The following is a 15,327-nucleotide window of genomic DNA, read 5'->3' on the forward strand; positions in this document are numbered from 1 at the left end:
AAACAAACAGGTCTTAGTCGTTAGTTCAGTTGCGTTTGTAGGTGTTCTAGTAAAGTATCTGTTGGGGTACGAAAACGGGAATGTTCTGTCCGTCTTGTTAGACAAAGGGGATTCAGTATGGTCCAGTTGTGAGGGTTGTTTGTCCATTTTGTCTGTAAGTGTATTAGTCTTTCCGAAATTTTGGTTTTTTTTTCATTTTTACACATTTTGAGAATTTACAATATTATATGGGATTGCTCTAGTTTATGGCAACCACAACGTCAACTTTAAATATTTAGTTGGAATACACACACACTTTATTAGATTTTTGTGGTCCACTTGAGATTATGAATATTTTTCATGTAGCATAGCTTATTTTCATCTTCAGCGTGTTCCTAGATATCACAATCTAAATAATAATACGCAGCTGTTCCTTCCCTATTTGTGGATTCAAAGAAAATGTTAAAGTGGGTCGATCTCAGTGTGTTTCGAAAACATTCAGGACGTTCCATTATTTTTTTCTAGATAGTGCTAGACAATTTTTTCACTTCAAGTTGCGCGGTTTCTATATTGAGATTGTTTTCTGTGAACAATGCATAATTATATGTAATTATTAAAAAAAATCGATAAAAAAATGATAGCAGCTTATTCTGATTCAACTATTAAAAGTAAATAGAGTAACAAAATTTAATTTTTTAAAGTTAAAAAAGTAACTTTAGTTAAATAAAGCGGGACGCAGGGAGTGAATCTACAGAAACAATATGGTGATAATGTATGCTGACAATAAAACGACTTTACGTAGCGAACACCGTTACGTAAATTTGAATCCTTACAACTTCTTATTGAGTAATTATTTTCCCAAATTATGGATTTATTGTTTAAGCCGAGTGGTGGTGTTAACAGGATCTGAGTTAGGACTTTCCTCATTTAATTACATTTTTTAAATATTCTATTAGTATTTGTTTACTTTTCATAGACTCAAAGTTTCTTTGCTGATTGCAGATATTGTTAATTACCGGTTCAAGATATTAAAGCTATAAATTGCTTACTTTTTAAAAGATTAAATATTTTCTATACTAAATATGTTTTTTGCAGTTTATTCGATTTTTAATGATTGTATTTACAAAGTGAAATTAATTAATATCGTCGTTAATTAAATAACACTACGAAATAGTATGTATGTAAATGTTTGTAATGTTTAAAGATATAACATGTATGTTAAGGTTTGAAAACACTACAATTGTTGAGGAGAGGCACAAAAATTCAGGAGAAAATCATCAAAAATATCCACTGTTATATTTTTTCCGTTTAATAACATTTAACATGGCATTGTATCAAGATTTTGTTAAATCGTATTACTAATAAAAATCAAATAAAATAAATTAAGCGCACTTACTGCAACAACGCACAAACTGTAAACTGAAATAGTAATGGACAAAACTCGCTACTAGAATAAAAACGATTTTTTACAATATTTACAAATATTTATTTTAATGTCCTTTCGGAATTTTTGCCTGCCTGATTCCATTGCGTAATTTTTGAAAATTTTGTTTTTTTCAGCGCTTTGTCGAGGCCTATAATTTATCTCTGGATCCATACGAACTGAAAAATGTATACCCCCAAATGAATACAAAGCTTATAAGGTTTTACAACAATATTCTGAATAAGTTCAGAAAGTGTTCAGGGCGGTCTTGCAAGACTTTATGAAAGTAGCGTTTTTCTAAACACGACCCACAACGAAAAACAATAAACTGGTGATACTTCGGTACAATTGTTGTCAATTTTAACGTTCTGCATACAAGATATTTTGCATCAGATATTCAGTTATTTCACCGGTTAGAAATTTTTCTATGATTTATGTTTAGTAACAATAGTATTCCAATAGCATTTTTTGGTTTAAGATTCGAATTTGAGATAGAAGTATAAGCAAAGCAAGCAACAACCCTTTTTTTGTTATTTAATGTCCGGCCCTGTGAATAAAAATTTTTTTTTTAATTTATTTTCATAGGTAATAATTTTGTTGACATGAACTAAGCAATCGATATCAACTCCTGTTTCCTACCATTTTTACAAATTAACTGTCAGTATTTTTGAAACTAACTATTTACTAGTATTATATGACGAAACTAATAAATATACTTAACTTAATCAATTTTATACCTAAAAGTATTTAGTGGGATTATAGAGACTGTAGTTTACACACCGCTTTACTTGCAAAGCAACGAACATATTTAAAGGTTTGTGATTGTTAATTACTCATTGCAGTTTCCGCTTAACTGATTTATAGACAAGTGTTTTGATGTTAAGTGTTTTGTGATGCGTCGAGCGCCAAAAAAGTATTAGTTAATGAAGTATCTGTAATTGCAAGAATAATTCATTATCTGTGCCGATTTAGAACTGATACCTATGGAATCATTTAATTAATATTTTTGATTAATTAAAATAAGTTATTTAATCACATGAATAATGTGCATCACACAATACAGTGTTTATTCAATAATGTACTTATTTATATTTGCTAAAAAAGTACTTAAGTAAAGTTTTATTCTTGACAAAAATCAAGCTTTCATTCTTGCATCGTCAGAAGAATTCGCTTGTAATTCTTTTGAGCCACTGTATAATCTTTATTATAAAATAGCTTCAGCAGAATTAGTAATTTGAATTGTATTGCTTCTAGTTGTTTCAAGGAATCATTGGAACCGGCATACATTCTTGCCATTGTCGATTATGAGTTTGTCAGTATTTTTGCATTTATGTTCGAGCTAACAAGCTGTTTATCTACTAATTTAATATAATAAAGTGATTTAAATTTGTGATGCTCTACTTTCCTAATTTAAAATTATTTACTTGAAAGCGTTTAGGTTCTTTCTATGTTGTAATCGAAGTGTTGAGTTGCAATGGAATTAATCACATTTTAATAGACCTGAAAAGGTATATGTATTTGTTCTGACTATTTCATATTTTAGGCAGCATAACAATGTATTAAAACCTCAGAATTGGATAATTTATCATTTCTTCTTTATTAATTCCATAGTGAATCACACTTATAGACTTAGATTGTGATATGTAATCTAGTAACTGTAGTAGCAAAAAGTATTTATGGATTGCATTTATAAAATCCGAATTAAATTATTGACATTATCTTAGGGAAATATCCTAATTCATAAATCATATGTTGTTAATTTGAAACCTTTGACAATAAAGCTGTGAAAAAGTTTCTTGTTTTACTTCCGAAACTTGCTTAGATTTATAAGATTTCAACATTTATTCCGAATGTTTTCATCTTTTCCACAAACTTTTCTTAGAGCTCAATTGCTAAATCCAATCCAATCAGCTCAATAAAAGCTTTAAGATATACGAAGTAAATTTCCTTTTTATTTTTTAATATACTCTTTAATAATTTACCTAAATAAATTAGAAAGTTTGATGCGCGTACGATATGGCTACACAATAAAATTGTTTTTGTTTTAAAATGTTTAAAATATTAAACATTGTAATTTAAAAAATTTATTTTATCCAAATGTTAATTTTTAAATTAATTTATGAATAATGGGATTTTTAAAACACTCAAAAATGGTTATTTATGTAGGTTTATATTTTTTTCGTAAATGTGTGAAAAAAGAATCGATTTGTTGGCAATTGAAAGTGATGCTGGTAAGCTAAAAAAATATTATTTTAAACATTCAGGAAAAGCCGTAAGTGGGACGCAAGTTAATTACATTTTGGACAGTTTTTCTAGTTATCCGACAGTATCATAATTGCTAACAATAACTTGAAAATTGTATGCAATTTTACAAAAATAAAAAATGAGCAACTTCGCCACCCTGGAACGCAAATTAGTAGGTACCACTGGAGGTTTTAAACTTTTATGGCGGATTTTTGTAGTTCAGCTACAATAAACTGCGTCACTCTGTGTAGCTCACATTCTCACATTGTGCAATTATTGCGGAAGGAGAACTGTGGAATAAAAAAAATAAAAATTCATTCGGAAAACTTTGTTCAGCTGTAAAAACTGCTTCAGAATCATGTGGCGAATCAAACTTACTTAGTATTGCAAATGGACTCTTAATTAATTCATATTCTGCTATTCTGCTCCTTAATAGCATATTCCCAGTATAACTCGTTAATAAGTACTATGAAATGTTTCAAAAGTTAATGCTTTAAAAGTTATGTCTGGGAAAAACGTTAATGTTATTCAAATAATAATAATAATAACATTAAATACCGTCCTAACAAATGTAAATCAGCCGTTTTATTTTGGTATTCAAGAATCTTTACAGACATAATCTTTAGACAGAATATACGCAATTACTGTAGCTTTGGCCATTTCTAAATGGAAATTCCTAATCTTTATGTGTGTATGTAGATAGACAGCAAAGTGCTGTTTAAGCTTGATTCGTCATAAAATTTTTCTTGAGGAAGATAAAGTGGAGAATATTAAATTAATGATCTTATATAAAAGGGATGAATATTTTCAGTTTAAACTATTATGAAAGGAATTTTTCGCGGCTTAAACTATTAAAATTGACTTGCTCACTTTGCTTTACAAAAATCACCCAAGCATTCTTTGGACTAACTATAGATATTTTTTGCATTAAAATACAATGTTTATCTTTTCAAAGATTGTTGTATTTCTTCTAAAGTTTTTCCTTTAGTTTCTGGTACCCATCGAATAGTTAGAATCGTGCTCATCCAACAACAAACACCGAAAACCAAAAATGGAGCATATAATCCCACGTTAGCAGTTAAAAGGTGGAACAAATTGGTTGTTACAACTACTGCAACGCCCCATGCTATAATAAGGATACAAATTCCTTTAAACTTGATACTGGCCGAAAATAGTTCACTCAACATTAAAGTAGGTACCACTCCCAAGCCAAATGAGTATGTGAATACGAAGGAAATCATTCCTGCTAACGGAAACCAATTGATTTTGTCGAGATTGGCAAATTGAAATTGATCGATAAAGAAAAACACTGCCATAGCTATGAGCACAGTACCGGATGCGATCAAGGAGTAAAAGTATGAAAGTTTTCTGCCCCACTTATCCACCGAACTGCAACAAATCAAGTTCAAACTACAAACAAGGCTGCTGAAAATAATTGATGAAATTTGCGGGCTCAAGTTGCCACCAGCTTTCTGGAAGATCGTCTGCGAATAAGTAGCGAATACAGTTATTCCGCACAGTTGCTGAGAAATCCGTAGGAAGCAACCAGCTTTCAGGGCCTTTCGGTTACTATCAATCAGGAAAAGGTCTTTCCATTTTCCTCTTTCGGAAAGTTGTCGGTCTACATCTGCTTTCATACTCTGGAAATCTTGTTCGATGTTAGGCTTGCGTCGTAACCATCGAATGCTTTTCTTTGCAGCGTCAAACTTTCCATCTTTGATCAGTTGGTAAGGAGATTCTGGAAGTGCTGTCAATAATAAGGCAAATACGACTAGAATGGCGATGCAGATGTAGGCTGTTGTTTGGACACTCAGGTAACTTCCTGAAAATTAACGTTTCTGTAAAATATCGTAAACCCGCATCAAAGTACATGTTACTTTTTACTTTAATCATATCAAATGCTTCCCATTAGCTGTAGTTTTTATATACATACTTTTGTTAAACTGACCTTCCTCCATTAATTATTTATACATGCCTTTATGCCTTTTCAAGGATTTTTAATTATTAAACCACATACTCAACGAGTGAAATAAGTTGTTTTAACTAATATTATTCTATGCTAAAATTAAGTAGCTTGGGAACGACCGAACTCAGAAGTTGAGCGTTTGCAGGCAATAGTAGTCTTTTGGTGTTGAAACCTTTGACAAGCAAAATACACTAATTGCGCTTTATGCGAAATTAGAACAACATAAGCAAAAAATACATAATTTAATGAATATTTTTAACGAAAAATGAAAAATTGTCCGTCGTTCATCTATAAACGAAAATAAGCTGTATGAAGATAACTATAATACATATTTTTTGCATAACTTTATTACCAGCAATATGTAATTAGAAAATATTATAATTTGGATTGATAGAGTAGATTTTCAACAGTTTTTATCTATTTAAAGTGTGTAAAAATATTTATTGATGAGGATGCGATTTTTCAATGCAATAATCGCATTCCCTTATAAATAGATATGGTAAAGGTTTTGTTTACTTATTTGTATCATAAAACTATACCAATAAACCAATAGCGTGTCGAAAAATTCAATTAATTATTTAGATTTACTGATTTAATTAACATTGATGAACGTGTATCCATTATTGTGTCTTTTCAATTACACATTTTGCTTTATAACTTTCTCCATTAATTAAACATGAAATCTAATTGATTCTTTTGACTAGCAATATAAATTATTGTTGGTAGCACGATTCAAGCTCATTTGTTATATCTATGATTTTATGTAATTATACATATTTTAGGGAACTGATGGATTTCAATCTATTTTATCACATTTCCGTAATAAGTTGCGAGTAATACAAATAAATTATTTAATTCAAATGAAGCTATCGAATTCGGAATAAAATCCAACCTAATTATTAATGAAATATGCCACATAAGTGTGCAATTATTTTCATGGGGACTCTACATAAGATCAAATGTTCTATTTCATGTTTATATGTTGCCTTTATAAATGATTAAATTAGAAATAATTTTTTAATTCAATTAACTGGCTTTTAATGATACAAAGTCATAAAATAATAAATGCACCCGTTTTAACACATTTTACCTTAAATTGTATTTTGTAATTATGCTTGTACTTTTATACAAAGGAAATATAACTTTTCTTTCTTAGTTGTTATAATTTTGTTTCATATAGAAGCGAGCGAACTGTGAAACATTACATATGAATGCCAACTGACCACTAGTGTACTTACCGTTGATTGAAAGAGTATATAAGTATACTCTTCAATCATCGGTACTTACATTGTTGCTCTTACTTGCACATGAAACGTTTTTGCCCATATAATTTTATTATTTTGTTTCTAATTTAACAAAAGTTATTCGAGGTATGTCTGATGTTATTTCAGGTGCACTTGCTGAACTAGTTTGTTTAAAATAATTTTTCTTTTACATTTTACTAATTTTCTATCCTGTGAAGTGAACCTAACTATCAAACACATACCTATTTTATGGCTTTCTTTATTTTAAGTAATTTTTATCCAATTTATTTAATTTCTTGCGACATTTAATGTGTTTCTTTTTTATATGCTATTTTATTTTTCCAGTGTTTTAGTATCTTCATCATTTTTCGTTGTTTCATTTATTTGTTATTTTTATAAATCATTAGATTGGAAGTATTTTTTTAATTCAATTAACTGGTTTTTAATGATATGAAATGATGCATTATCCAATCGATCAGTTGATTAAACTGTAAGTACTTTTTATATTGATTTTTATGGAATAAACCAAACTGAATATTCGGACTAAGCTAAACTGAAAAAAATTCTACTTAATTTATAAAAAAGCTGGCAGTTGAAGAAATCTGCGGGATTCATTTATTTATTTTGTTGGAAACAAATCACTTTGGAGTTGAATTCCATATAATCATTCAGAATACTAAACTATCTTCAATGTGTATTCTTTCTGAAATTGGAATTGAAACCTAAAGTTTTTTATGTCAAAAACTGCATTTAACTTAATTTTTGCGTTAATATTTTCTTATTTATTAATTATTCTTATTTCTTAATTTGATTATTAATATTTTGTTTTCTATTCTGATCAACTTTTTAATACTGAGGCCATTTGGACCACACTTGCATTATTACTTATTAAACTATACCTCTAAGGAGTCCGAAATACATTATAAACTTTGTGTGTGTTAATACATACATGATGATACATATACTTACTCACTATGAGTAAGTAAAAAGGTATCAAAATAAAAAATGTTATAATCATTTAAATTGGTGTTTTTAGTAGCTCATTTGGTAATTGGTTTTAGTCGACTTAATAAAAAACGTAAAATTTTGGCCGTATTTATCAAAAATCAAAATTATTTGTTGGTGAAAACTAGTACATAGTTGTATTAATGATGTACGGTAGATTTGAAACATATATATTTTTTTATCCACAGTTGATATCCTTGAAAAAATGTTTTTAAATTTTAATTTTAGATTTATTTTCTTTTCAATCAACAATATATTAAAAATGCGTTTTGTTTTTATTGCATTATTTTGAAGGTAAGCACGACTTCTTTTTAAGAACGCACATTTCGCAACATTTCGTTAATTAACACATTTATTATGCGATTATATAATTGCGGCGGTTGGAACAATAAAAAATATAATATAAAATAGTAAACTTAAATGTCTGTATCTCTATAGAATTCTAGCTACTACTTTTTTCTAGAATTGGTATCTAAGGCAATAAAAATATTTTTAAATCTTATATATCACTACACCAGGTATATTAGTAAACTATGTATGCATCCTTCTTTCCATTTAAACTAAATAAGTTAAATTAAGTAAAGTGAATCAAATTAAAACTTTGTAGGTACGTACCTATATGGATATTTCTAATAATTCGTATTAATTAATTTTGTATTAAGTCAGCAAAACATTTTCATTTCGATGAGTGCATCGATCATACATGAGTAAACTTATCTCATCCAATCAAAGGAGATGCAAATTTGTATCATAGTGTGTGTATATAAATTTACATCTCCTTTATTGGATTTTCTTCACAGTGTGCACACCCGCTTCCTTCCTTTTAAACCTATTTCAACTTCAAACATGAAAATCAATATGGCTTTTAACGTATTAAACATTGTTTTTTTTTTTAATACATACCTGCCACATTTATGAAAAGGTGTCCGCAGTAATGCATGAATAAAGGAAAATTTCCCCAGAAGCCTCTAATTGATGGGGAAAGAATTTCGCCAACATAAGATGGAATACTGCAAAATGCTGCGGTATCTCCAATGCCAGCAATAAACCTGGCGGCATAAAACTCGAATTTGCTCTTGGCAAAAATTGTTATTAGCCAACTAATTAGGTAAGGAACGGTTAAGAAAAATAAGGCCTTTTTTCTTCCCAGGAAGTCGGCGATTTTAAAATAAAATAAACTACATGTTATCATTCCTAAAAGCATGTGAATCAGTTTCAAATTCATGGTCGCCTTATAAGACTTACCAACTGGTTGAATTACTATAAAATATGATGCTTCTTCTTCTGAAATGTCATAGTTAACTTTATCCTGAGTTATGACCAAGCTAAACGGTGAACTCCAAACGAAGATTATCCCATTTGAGAAAAGCCCTAAGGAAACTGGCAAATTGCGGGTCATTAGCTTTCTGCTATTAGTATTGAAATTGAAATATACAACCTACCTACTAAAACTGCTAGGATTTGAGAATAAATTTTTTCCTCTGTCTCAATTTTCTTTAGTTCCATATTGATTGGCTATATTAACACACTATTCAGCATTATACGACAATTATGTGAAAGGTATTCCTTTACTTTTGATAATGAGATAAGGTTTGTTAACTTTACTACGCCAATCACACTAATTCCAAAACAATCACATATTTATAATCAGAAATCACTACTTTCATTATACCGTTGTATTTTTTTACCGTAAAACATTACATTTGAATGCTAACTGACTACGTACATTGTAAACGCCAGCGAAAATAAAAAATACGTCTAGAATATTATATGTATCTCAATAAGTCGATCAAATCTTGTAATATACCTTCAAAACCACTTACTTATCGATCAAACGCTGAGTAAAAACATATAAATTGACTTTTAAAGGTCTGATAATTAAGAAATAGAAAAACGGAAGTAAAGTATAAGAAAAGTTTACGATTTGGAATCCGTAGCTTCAACGTCAAAGAGACTCAAGTTACAGGGGCCGTAAAAAAGTGATCCACCTTCATTCATATGGTCGAATTTCACTAATTTTCACTATCTCAGAATTTGTAACCAGATTTTGACGTAAACTTTGAGATACTTTTCATATATCAGTCCACATAATAAGAGTTTGTATTTTGATTTATTTCTATCGGATTGAGCTCCTTCTTTCTTGCATCTAAGTACGGCCCAATGAACTTTTGTATTTTAGTTTTAAACATATTGTAGGATCTTCTCAATTAAGTTATAGAATGTTGCTATCTTATGTATTCCTAATTTCTAAGAAATTGCATATGAATAGTGACTCTGGTTTTAGCTATTGTGGTGCTCACCATCATCAGCATGTTTGACAATTTTATTTGGTGTCGATGTTGAATAATATTTTCTTCCATGTTTTGGTTATATTTATCCTTTCTCTTAGCTATATATATTTTCATCTGAAAATGTACAATGTTTTGAAGCGCTTTCAGACAATAAATTATTTTGTTCAGTAGATTTAAAAACTCTTTCTTTTCGTCCTGCAGGGGTCCACAAGAATTCAAGTGCTCAAGTGTACTAGTGATTTTTTCACCTGTAAGTGAGAACGAGAGTCTAAATAGATCTGTAATAGATTACTTAAGGTAGTTTAAGCAATTATCATTTTCTTCAGGTTTCTGAATTTATGATCAGTATTTTCATTAGTTCTTCAATGTAACTTTGCAATGTAAATTTGTTTGGTACATCTAAATATTTGAAACTCATTGGCGCGCCTACTATGCATTTACTTGTAATTCATTTTCTTCATCCTTTTGCGCTGTGGATTTTTTATTTTAGTTTTTTACTCTATCCGATCGTGATGAAACCGATACTCTTTACTACAACAATTACTAAATATGATGAAAATATCCAATTTCATCTAAAATATGTTACGTTCTTGAACTTTGCTTTATTGAATTAAACACTTTTCATAATCCAGTCTGGGCTTTGTTCCCTATTCTGATGTCTTTTCTTTGTTGCCTTTGCGATTACCGAATAATTGTAACCTTCAAACGATTTTTTTGCTTTTTTTCTTTTTAATTCGTTCGAAGTTTCTATTGTTTTGCCTTTCTAGGAAGCTAGCAAATTTTGTAGAATTTCGCGTTTTTGCTGGAAGTAACGTGTGGTGCAAATAAATGTTTTTGACCGAATAAGGGTGTAATCAATATTGAGATTAAGCAATCTGATCGGTCTTCTATTATCTCATAAACATCGTTTAATTATTCGTAATAATTTGATTAATAATATTCCGTTCCAGAAGCAAAAAGTACATACAGTCTTATTTCAAGCAAAATCCTAGCTAGTTTTAAACTTAAAGAATTATTTTCGATATGTTAGGAAATCCATTGTTGAGTTTACCAAAACGTTAAAGACATATTAGTAAATGATAATTCAAATAAAGAAGTAAAATTAACAAAAAAATTTATCTTACTTAAATTTATCGCGCGCTAATAACTTGCGCTAATAATTGGCTTACTTATTAATACAAAAAATATATATATTTTTTATTTGCATTGTAAAAATTACCTGAAATAATTTAGGCCCAACCTTAATCACGTTTATAAAGAATTATTTAATAAATAAAATAATTGTGCATTATTTAATTGCAGGCACTTACGCCTCTTTAGCACTTCCAATATTTTTGTATTTTTTTACAAACTGATTGATGGGTATTTCGCCTCAATTTTTTTTTTGTATTTTTGTACACTGGTCACCAGGAAATTATACTTATTATACCCGAAACGGTTAATTTAAATACATTAATTAAGTACCAGGTTAAAGCTATCGTTAAAAAATGCTTTAACATTCAACGGGGGTCGAAATATTATCCGTATCGATCGCATATTGTGATTTTTGTATTTGATTTTGCTATACCACCATGTCCAAACGTTAAATTAAGTTTTCAACTTAGTATTGTATTTATATCTTTTCTGTATACAGGAGCATGTGTACCACCAGCTTTGGAACACCGCTGATATTGGGTAGATGCAAAATTCAACACAATGATCGAAAACATTTTTTCTTATGTTGAGTTCTAAAAACAAAATTATGTACTAAATTAGAAAACTGTCGGAAAACGCTTTGTTACAAAAATAGAGAAGATGTAAATCAACTGGAAAATGTGATCATTTTCAAATGATTACACACTGAGGAGCACCATTATTATTTCTACTTATATTATACGAACATCAATGTTAGAACTCAAATTGTGATTCACACGTAAGAAAATGTGCCAAATTTATTTTCCGACTCACATTTCATTTTGATATTTTGAAATAGTTGGGACACTGACTTCTTAACAATTTATATTTAAAATCCTGTAAAAACTTGCTTTCTGTAAAAAATAAAGCATTTTCACATTCTGTGAAAACATGGCAAACTGTGTTCATCCAATTATAACTCAGCTATTCACTCAGTCATTCGGTAACAAACATATCTAATAGACCAAACTTTTTAAGGAAATTTGAAACATAACTGCAACTGCAGTTGTTAGTAGCTAGAGTAAATAATTTAATTAATTGTAGATACTAATTTTGCTGAAACGCTGAAAAAAATTAATATAATTAATTAAATAATTTCATTCATAATCCTTACTGTATCAATTCCACATTGAGCCTAGATTTATAGCATTTGATCTAAAAGATCCAAATAACCAACCCAAATAATAAACATTTACCATCTGTTTTTGCCAAAGTTTAAATAAGCCTTTTTCGGGTTAAGTTCTTTAGGGATTCTCAGTAACACTGCAGAAGATATTTGTACAAATGTAGTTTATTTCGTGTATTTTTCTGTGTAAAATAATGCCAGTTATGTGTCTGTATTTGTTTATAATTTTGATAGTAAGTATTATATTTGTCAATATTGTCCAGTTTCTTTGGAATTTGAACGTATCGCATTTATATCTGAATGTTGCTGTTTGCCTAGATATTTCTATTCTAAACAAAAATAGAATAGTTTTGCAGCATCAGGGTAAATCACAATTTTAAGCATTCATTTTAAATATATGTATTTAAGGTCTAACGGCCTTTTGAGTAGGCGAAATTCAACATATTGTGCTACAAAAGTGATGAAAGTTGAGACATGTTTCCTGTTTCAGTTTAATTTTATATGTGAAAGTGCCCAATTAACATTGTTTGATTTTAATGATAGCAGAGGCTCAGGTGAGTAACTCCTACCTAAAATCAATCGTCTTTAGCTTTGTACTCTCTAAGGGTTAAATCTAAATGAAATGAAGAAACTTGTGGTTAATAAAAATGCATTCAGGCGCCATTGCTTGACGCTAAACACGTTTTGATGTTAACGCATTTTTGCTAGCCGTTAAATCTGTTATAATAGATAAAATCTGAAATCAGATGTAAATCCAAAGTGCAAAGATTGCGTCCCCCGTTTATCATTTGGAGGGTAGAAACAGCTAAACCTTTGAGATTAGTATTTTAGAGGAAATAAGGAATATACATAGTAGTGGTTATTTGAGCATTAGAAGAATGGCTAGACTTGGACTATGAAATCAAAAGTAGTAAAGGGTTGAAAACTCTTAGTGCCGCCAGCAATGGACAATAATTTAACATAATGTTTTTACTAACAAATTTAAAGAAATTAACACATGTGGTGTAGTGTAGCATTTTGCAAAATTTTTATAACATTAAGTTCAAATTTATTGTAGTAATAAGGAAGAAAGAAATCAAATGCTTAATGGAGAAAAATCTTTTTCCAAAATTTCTTATATTTGAAGCGAGTTTTAATATAATTAGAACAATTGATTTTTTTTCCAGCTCTACCAGAGAAATGTTTTTATTGTATGGTTTTTATTATTTCGGTACAATTAAATTGTCCATTTTAATTCAGAATTTTTAGTCACACGTAATTAGTTCATCCGACACAATCTAACCAACCATACTTAAAACATCTCAGGCTGACATTAACTAACCCATAACTTCTCCAGATTCATTGTAATCTGCTTTTCTGCGGTTTCAATGCGGTCACAAATCGTCTAAATCACATAAAAAGCTAAACTTCAATTAGTAATAATAATACCTATATTTACCATGAACAACACGAATCTGATTAACGTGAAACGTAAAAGGACATATGTATATTATTAATAACAGTAAATTAAATATATTGTTATTACTATGTGCGTATAACAACTGTTTTAGCGCAAATACTTTTATAAACTTTTTGAAGTTCGTCGGACATTTTTTCAGTTCAACTTCAAATATCGAAATGCAAAAAAGGAGAAGCAATGTGTGAAAATGTTGATTTTTATCCGCATCGATACATTGAAGATGTCTTAAAGAACTACAGAATGCCAAAATTGTTTTTTGGCCAGAGTGAGGTAACATTCCTTCACTTGCATCAGTAGAAAAACTCACTAGTATCATTATAGGTACCTGAAGATGATTTTTTCTCAGATCGACAATACGGCGAAGATGGGAGATTTGTATGCAGTTCCATAACCAGAACAATATTTCCCAAATCAGGACAAAATAAGGACAACCAATGGAGATTTATTGTTAATCAGGGATCAGGGGATGGGTTTGTTCAAGGCGTTCAAGTCGAAGTCTGCAGAAAGTATGCAACGGAATTTTCTATATTTAAAACATAGTTTTTAATAGTCTTTGTTTTTTGTAGCCCAGAGCGAGAATGTGATATACCGGGGGGCGCTCCATTAGAATACGAAACTTTCTGTAAGCAAAAGTACATTTACAAAAAGTTATTCGCATTAAATGAGAGAGGGGAGCTGTTGCTGGAATCTTTTAAAATGCCATCAGCTTGCTGTTGCCAATATAAACGAAGATATAATGATTTTTCAAATAGGATGGGGTTTAGTGGTTCAGAATCCAACGGAACTGCCACTAGAGTATGGACTACTGTTTGAAAAGTAAGTCGTAACCGGTCATAGAAGTATAGATTTGGGTTCTTTACTTTGTACTAATTTACTTTGACATAGTTGTATGCAATATTTAGTGGCACACTTTAAAATGAGAATACGATTATGCAATTATATGCTTCTATCAACATGATTGATATGAAATCGTACATTAAAAAAGTTAGGCTTTCGCTACCATTGCCTAAAACTGCCGTTGTGGCAGGCGTTCTTGACGTTTTGTAGCACCAGTGGCTTGTATCTTCAGACATGTTTCGCTTGAAAGTTTACTGATCTTCCAGTGTCCCTTGCACTGAGAAACGGTTATAAAACCCGTCTTTTTGCGGAAGATTGTTAAACACTTTAGGAGATAATCAAACTGGTTGAAACTGGTTGAAAGTTCATATTTTCTGTGTAACGTACAGGGTATATCCAATAAACTATAGGAAGTAGTAGTAGAAGAGGGAGTAAACAGTGCAAAAGGGGATATTTTCTGCCTCACCAAAACGAGGAAAAATGGGCAAAGATATATATTGTTAGATACAGTGGCGGATCCAGCTTTCGAGTCAGAGGGGGGACAATTCAGTACTTTGTTGTCTATGAAATTAGAAAAATT

The 15,327-nt window shown here is 30.0% G+C and overlaps 2 protein-coding genes across 4 annotated transcripts in view; one reads left to right on the forward strand and one right to left on the reverse strand.

Moving 5' to 3' along the window:
• Positions 1-3,536: 3,536 nt before the first annotated feature.
• Positions 3,537-9,669, reverse strand: LOC125504651 (facilitated trehalose transporter Tret1-like). 2 transcript variants are annotated; one of them, XR_007281633.1, is made up of 5 exons: positions 9,304-9,669; positions 9,107-9,241; positions 8,765-9,055; positions 4,025-5,468; positions 3,537-3,936 (listed from the first exon to the last, which is right to left on the reverse strand). XR_007281633.1 is itself a non-coding variant. In XM_048666974.1 (4 exons), exons 1-4 carry the CDS (start codon positions 9,365-9,367, stop codon positions 4,588-4,590), a joined length of 1,371 nt encoding a protein of 456 aa, XP_048522931.1. In that variant the 5' UTR covers positions 9,368-9,669; the 3' UTR covers positions 3,537-4,587. The 2 variants fall into 2 exon arrangements, 1 of the variants encoding a protein (XP_048522931.1); XM_048666974.1 differs by having other exon boundaries at positions 3,537-5,468.
• A 2,596-nt stretch (positions 9,670-12,265) lies between these two features.
• LOC109546653 (protein spaetzle) overlaps positions 12,266-15,327 on the forward strand; it is a 6,054-nt gene continuing 2,992 nt past the window's right edge. The window contains exons 1-5 of one of the 2 annotated variants that reach the window (XM_048666534.1): positions 12,266-12,684; positions 12,860-13,005; positions 14,050-14,180; positions 14,232-14,416; positions 14,477-14,726. In XM_048666534.1, coding sequence (XP_048522491.1) covers positions 12,912-13,005; positions 14,050-14,180; positions 14,232-14,416; positions 14,477-14,723 — 657 coding nt within the window. In that variant the 5' untranslated portion in view covers positions 12,266-12,684; positions 12,860-12,911 and the 3' untranslated portion in view covers positions 14,724-14,726. Of the gene's footprint in view, positions 12,685-12,716; positions 13,006-14,049; positions 14,181-14,231; positions 14,417-14,476; positions 14,727-15,327 lie in introns of those variants that run through there. The other variant, XM_019917697.2, reaches the window with a different exon arrangement.

Source organism: Dendroctonus ponderosae, unplaced genomic scaffold, assembly GCF_020466585.1.
Source record: "Dendroctonus ponderosae isolate FM_Combo_2020 unplaced genomic scaffold, Dpon_F_20191213v2 Dpon_F_20191213_5, whole genome shotgun sequence".
Classification (NCBI taxonomy): domain Eukaryota; kingdom Metazoa; phylum Arthropoda; class Insecta; order Coleoptera; family Curculionidae; genus Dendroctonus; species Dendroctonus ponderosae.

What these genes read in the sequence shown, in the direction of transcription:
- LOC125504651 (XM_048666974.1), bottom strand. Translation starts at nt 9,367, where the DNA reads ATGGAACTAAAGAAAATTGAGACAGAGGAAAAAATTTATTCTCAAATC. An exon ending in AATCCTAGCAGTTTTAGTAG is followed by an intron (nt 9,242 to 9,303) that starts GTAGGTTGTATA and finishes GCAATTTGCCAG; the next exon opens with TTTCCTTAGGGCTTTTCTCA. An exon ending in CCTTTTCATAAATGTGGCAG is followed by an intron (nt 5,469 to 8,764) that starts GTATGTATTAAA and finishes GTTAATTTTCAG; the next exon opens with GAAGTTACCTGAGTGTCCAA.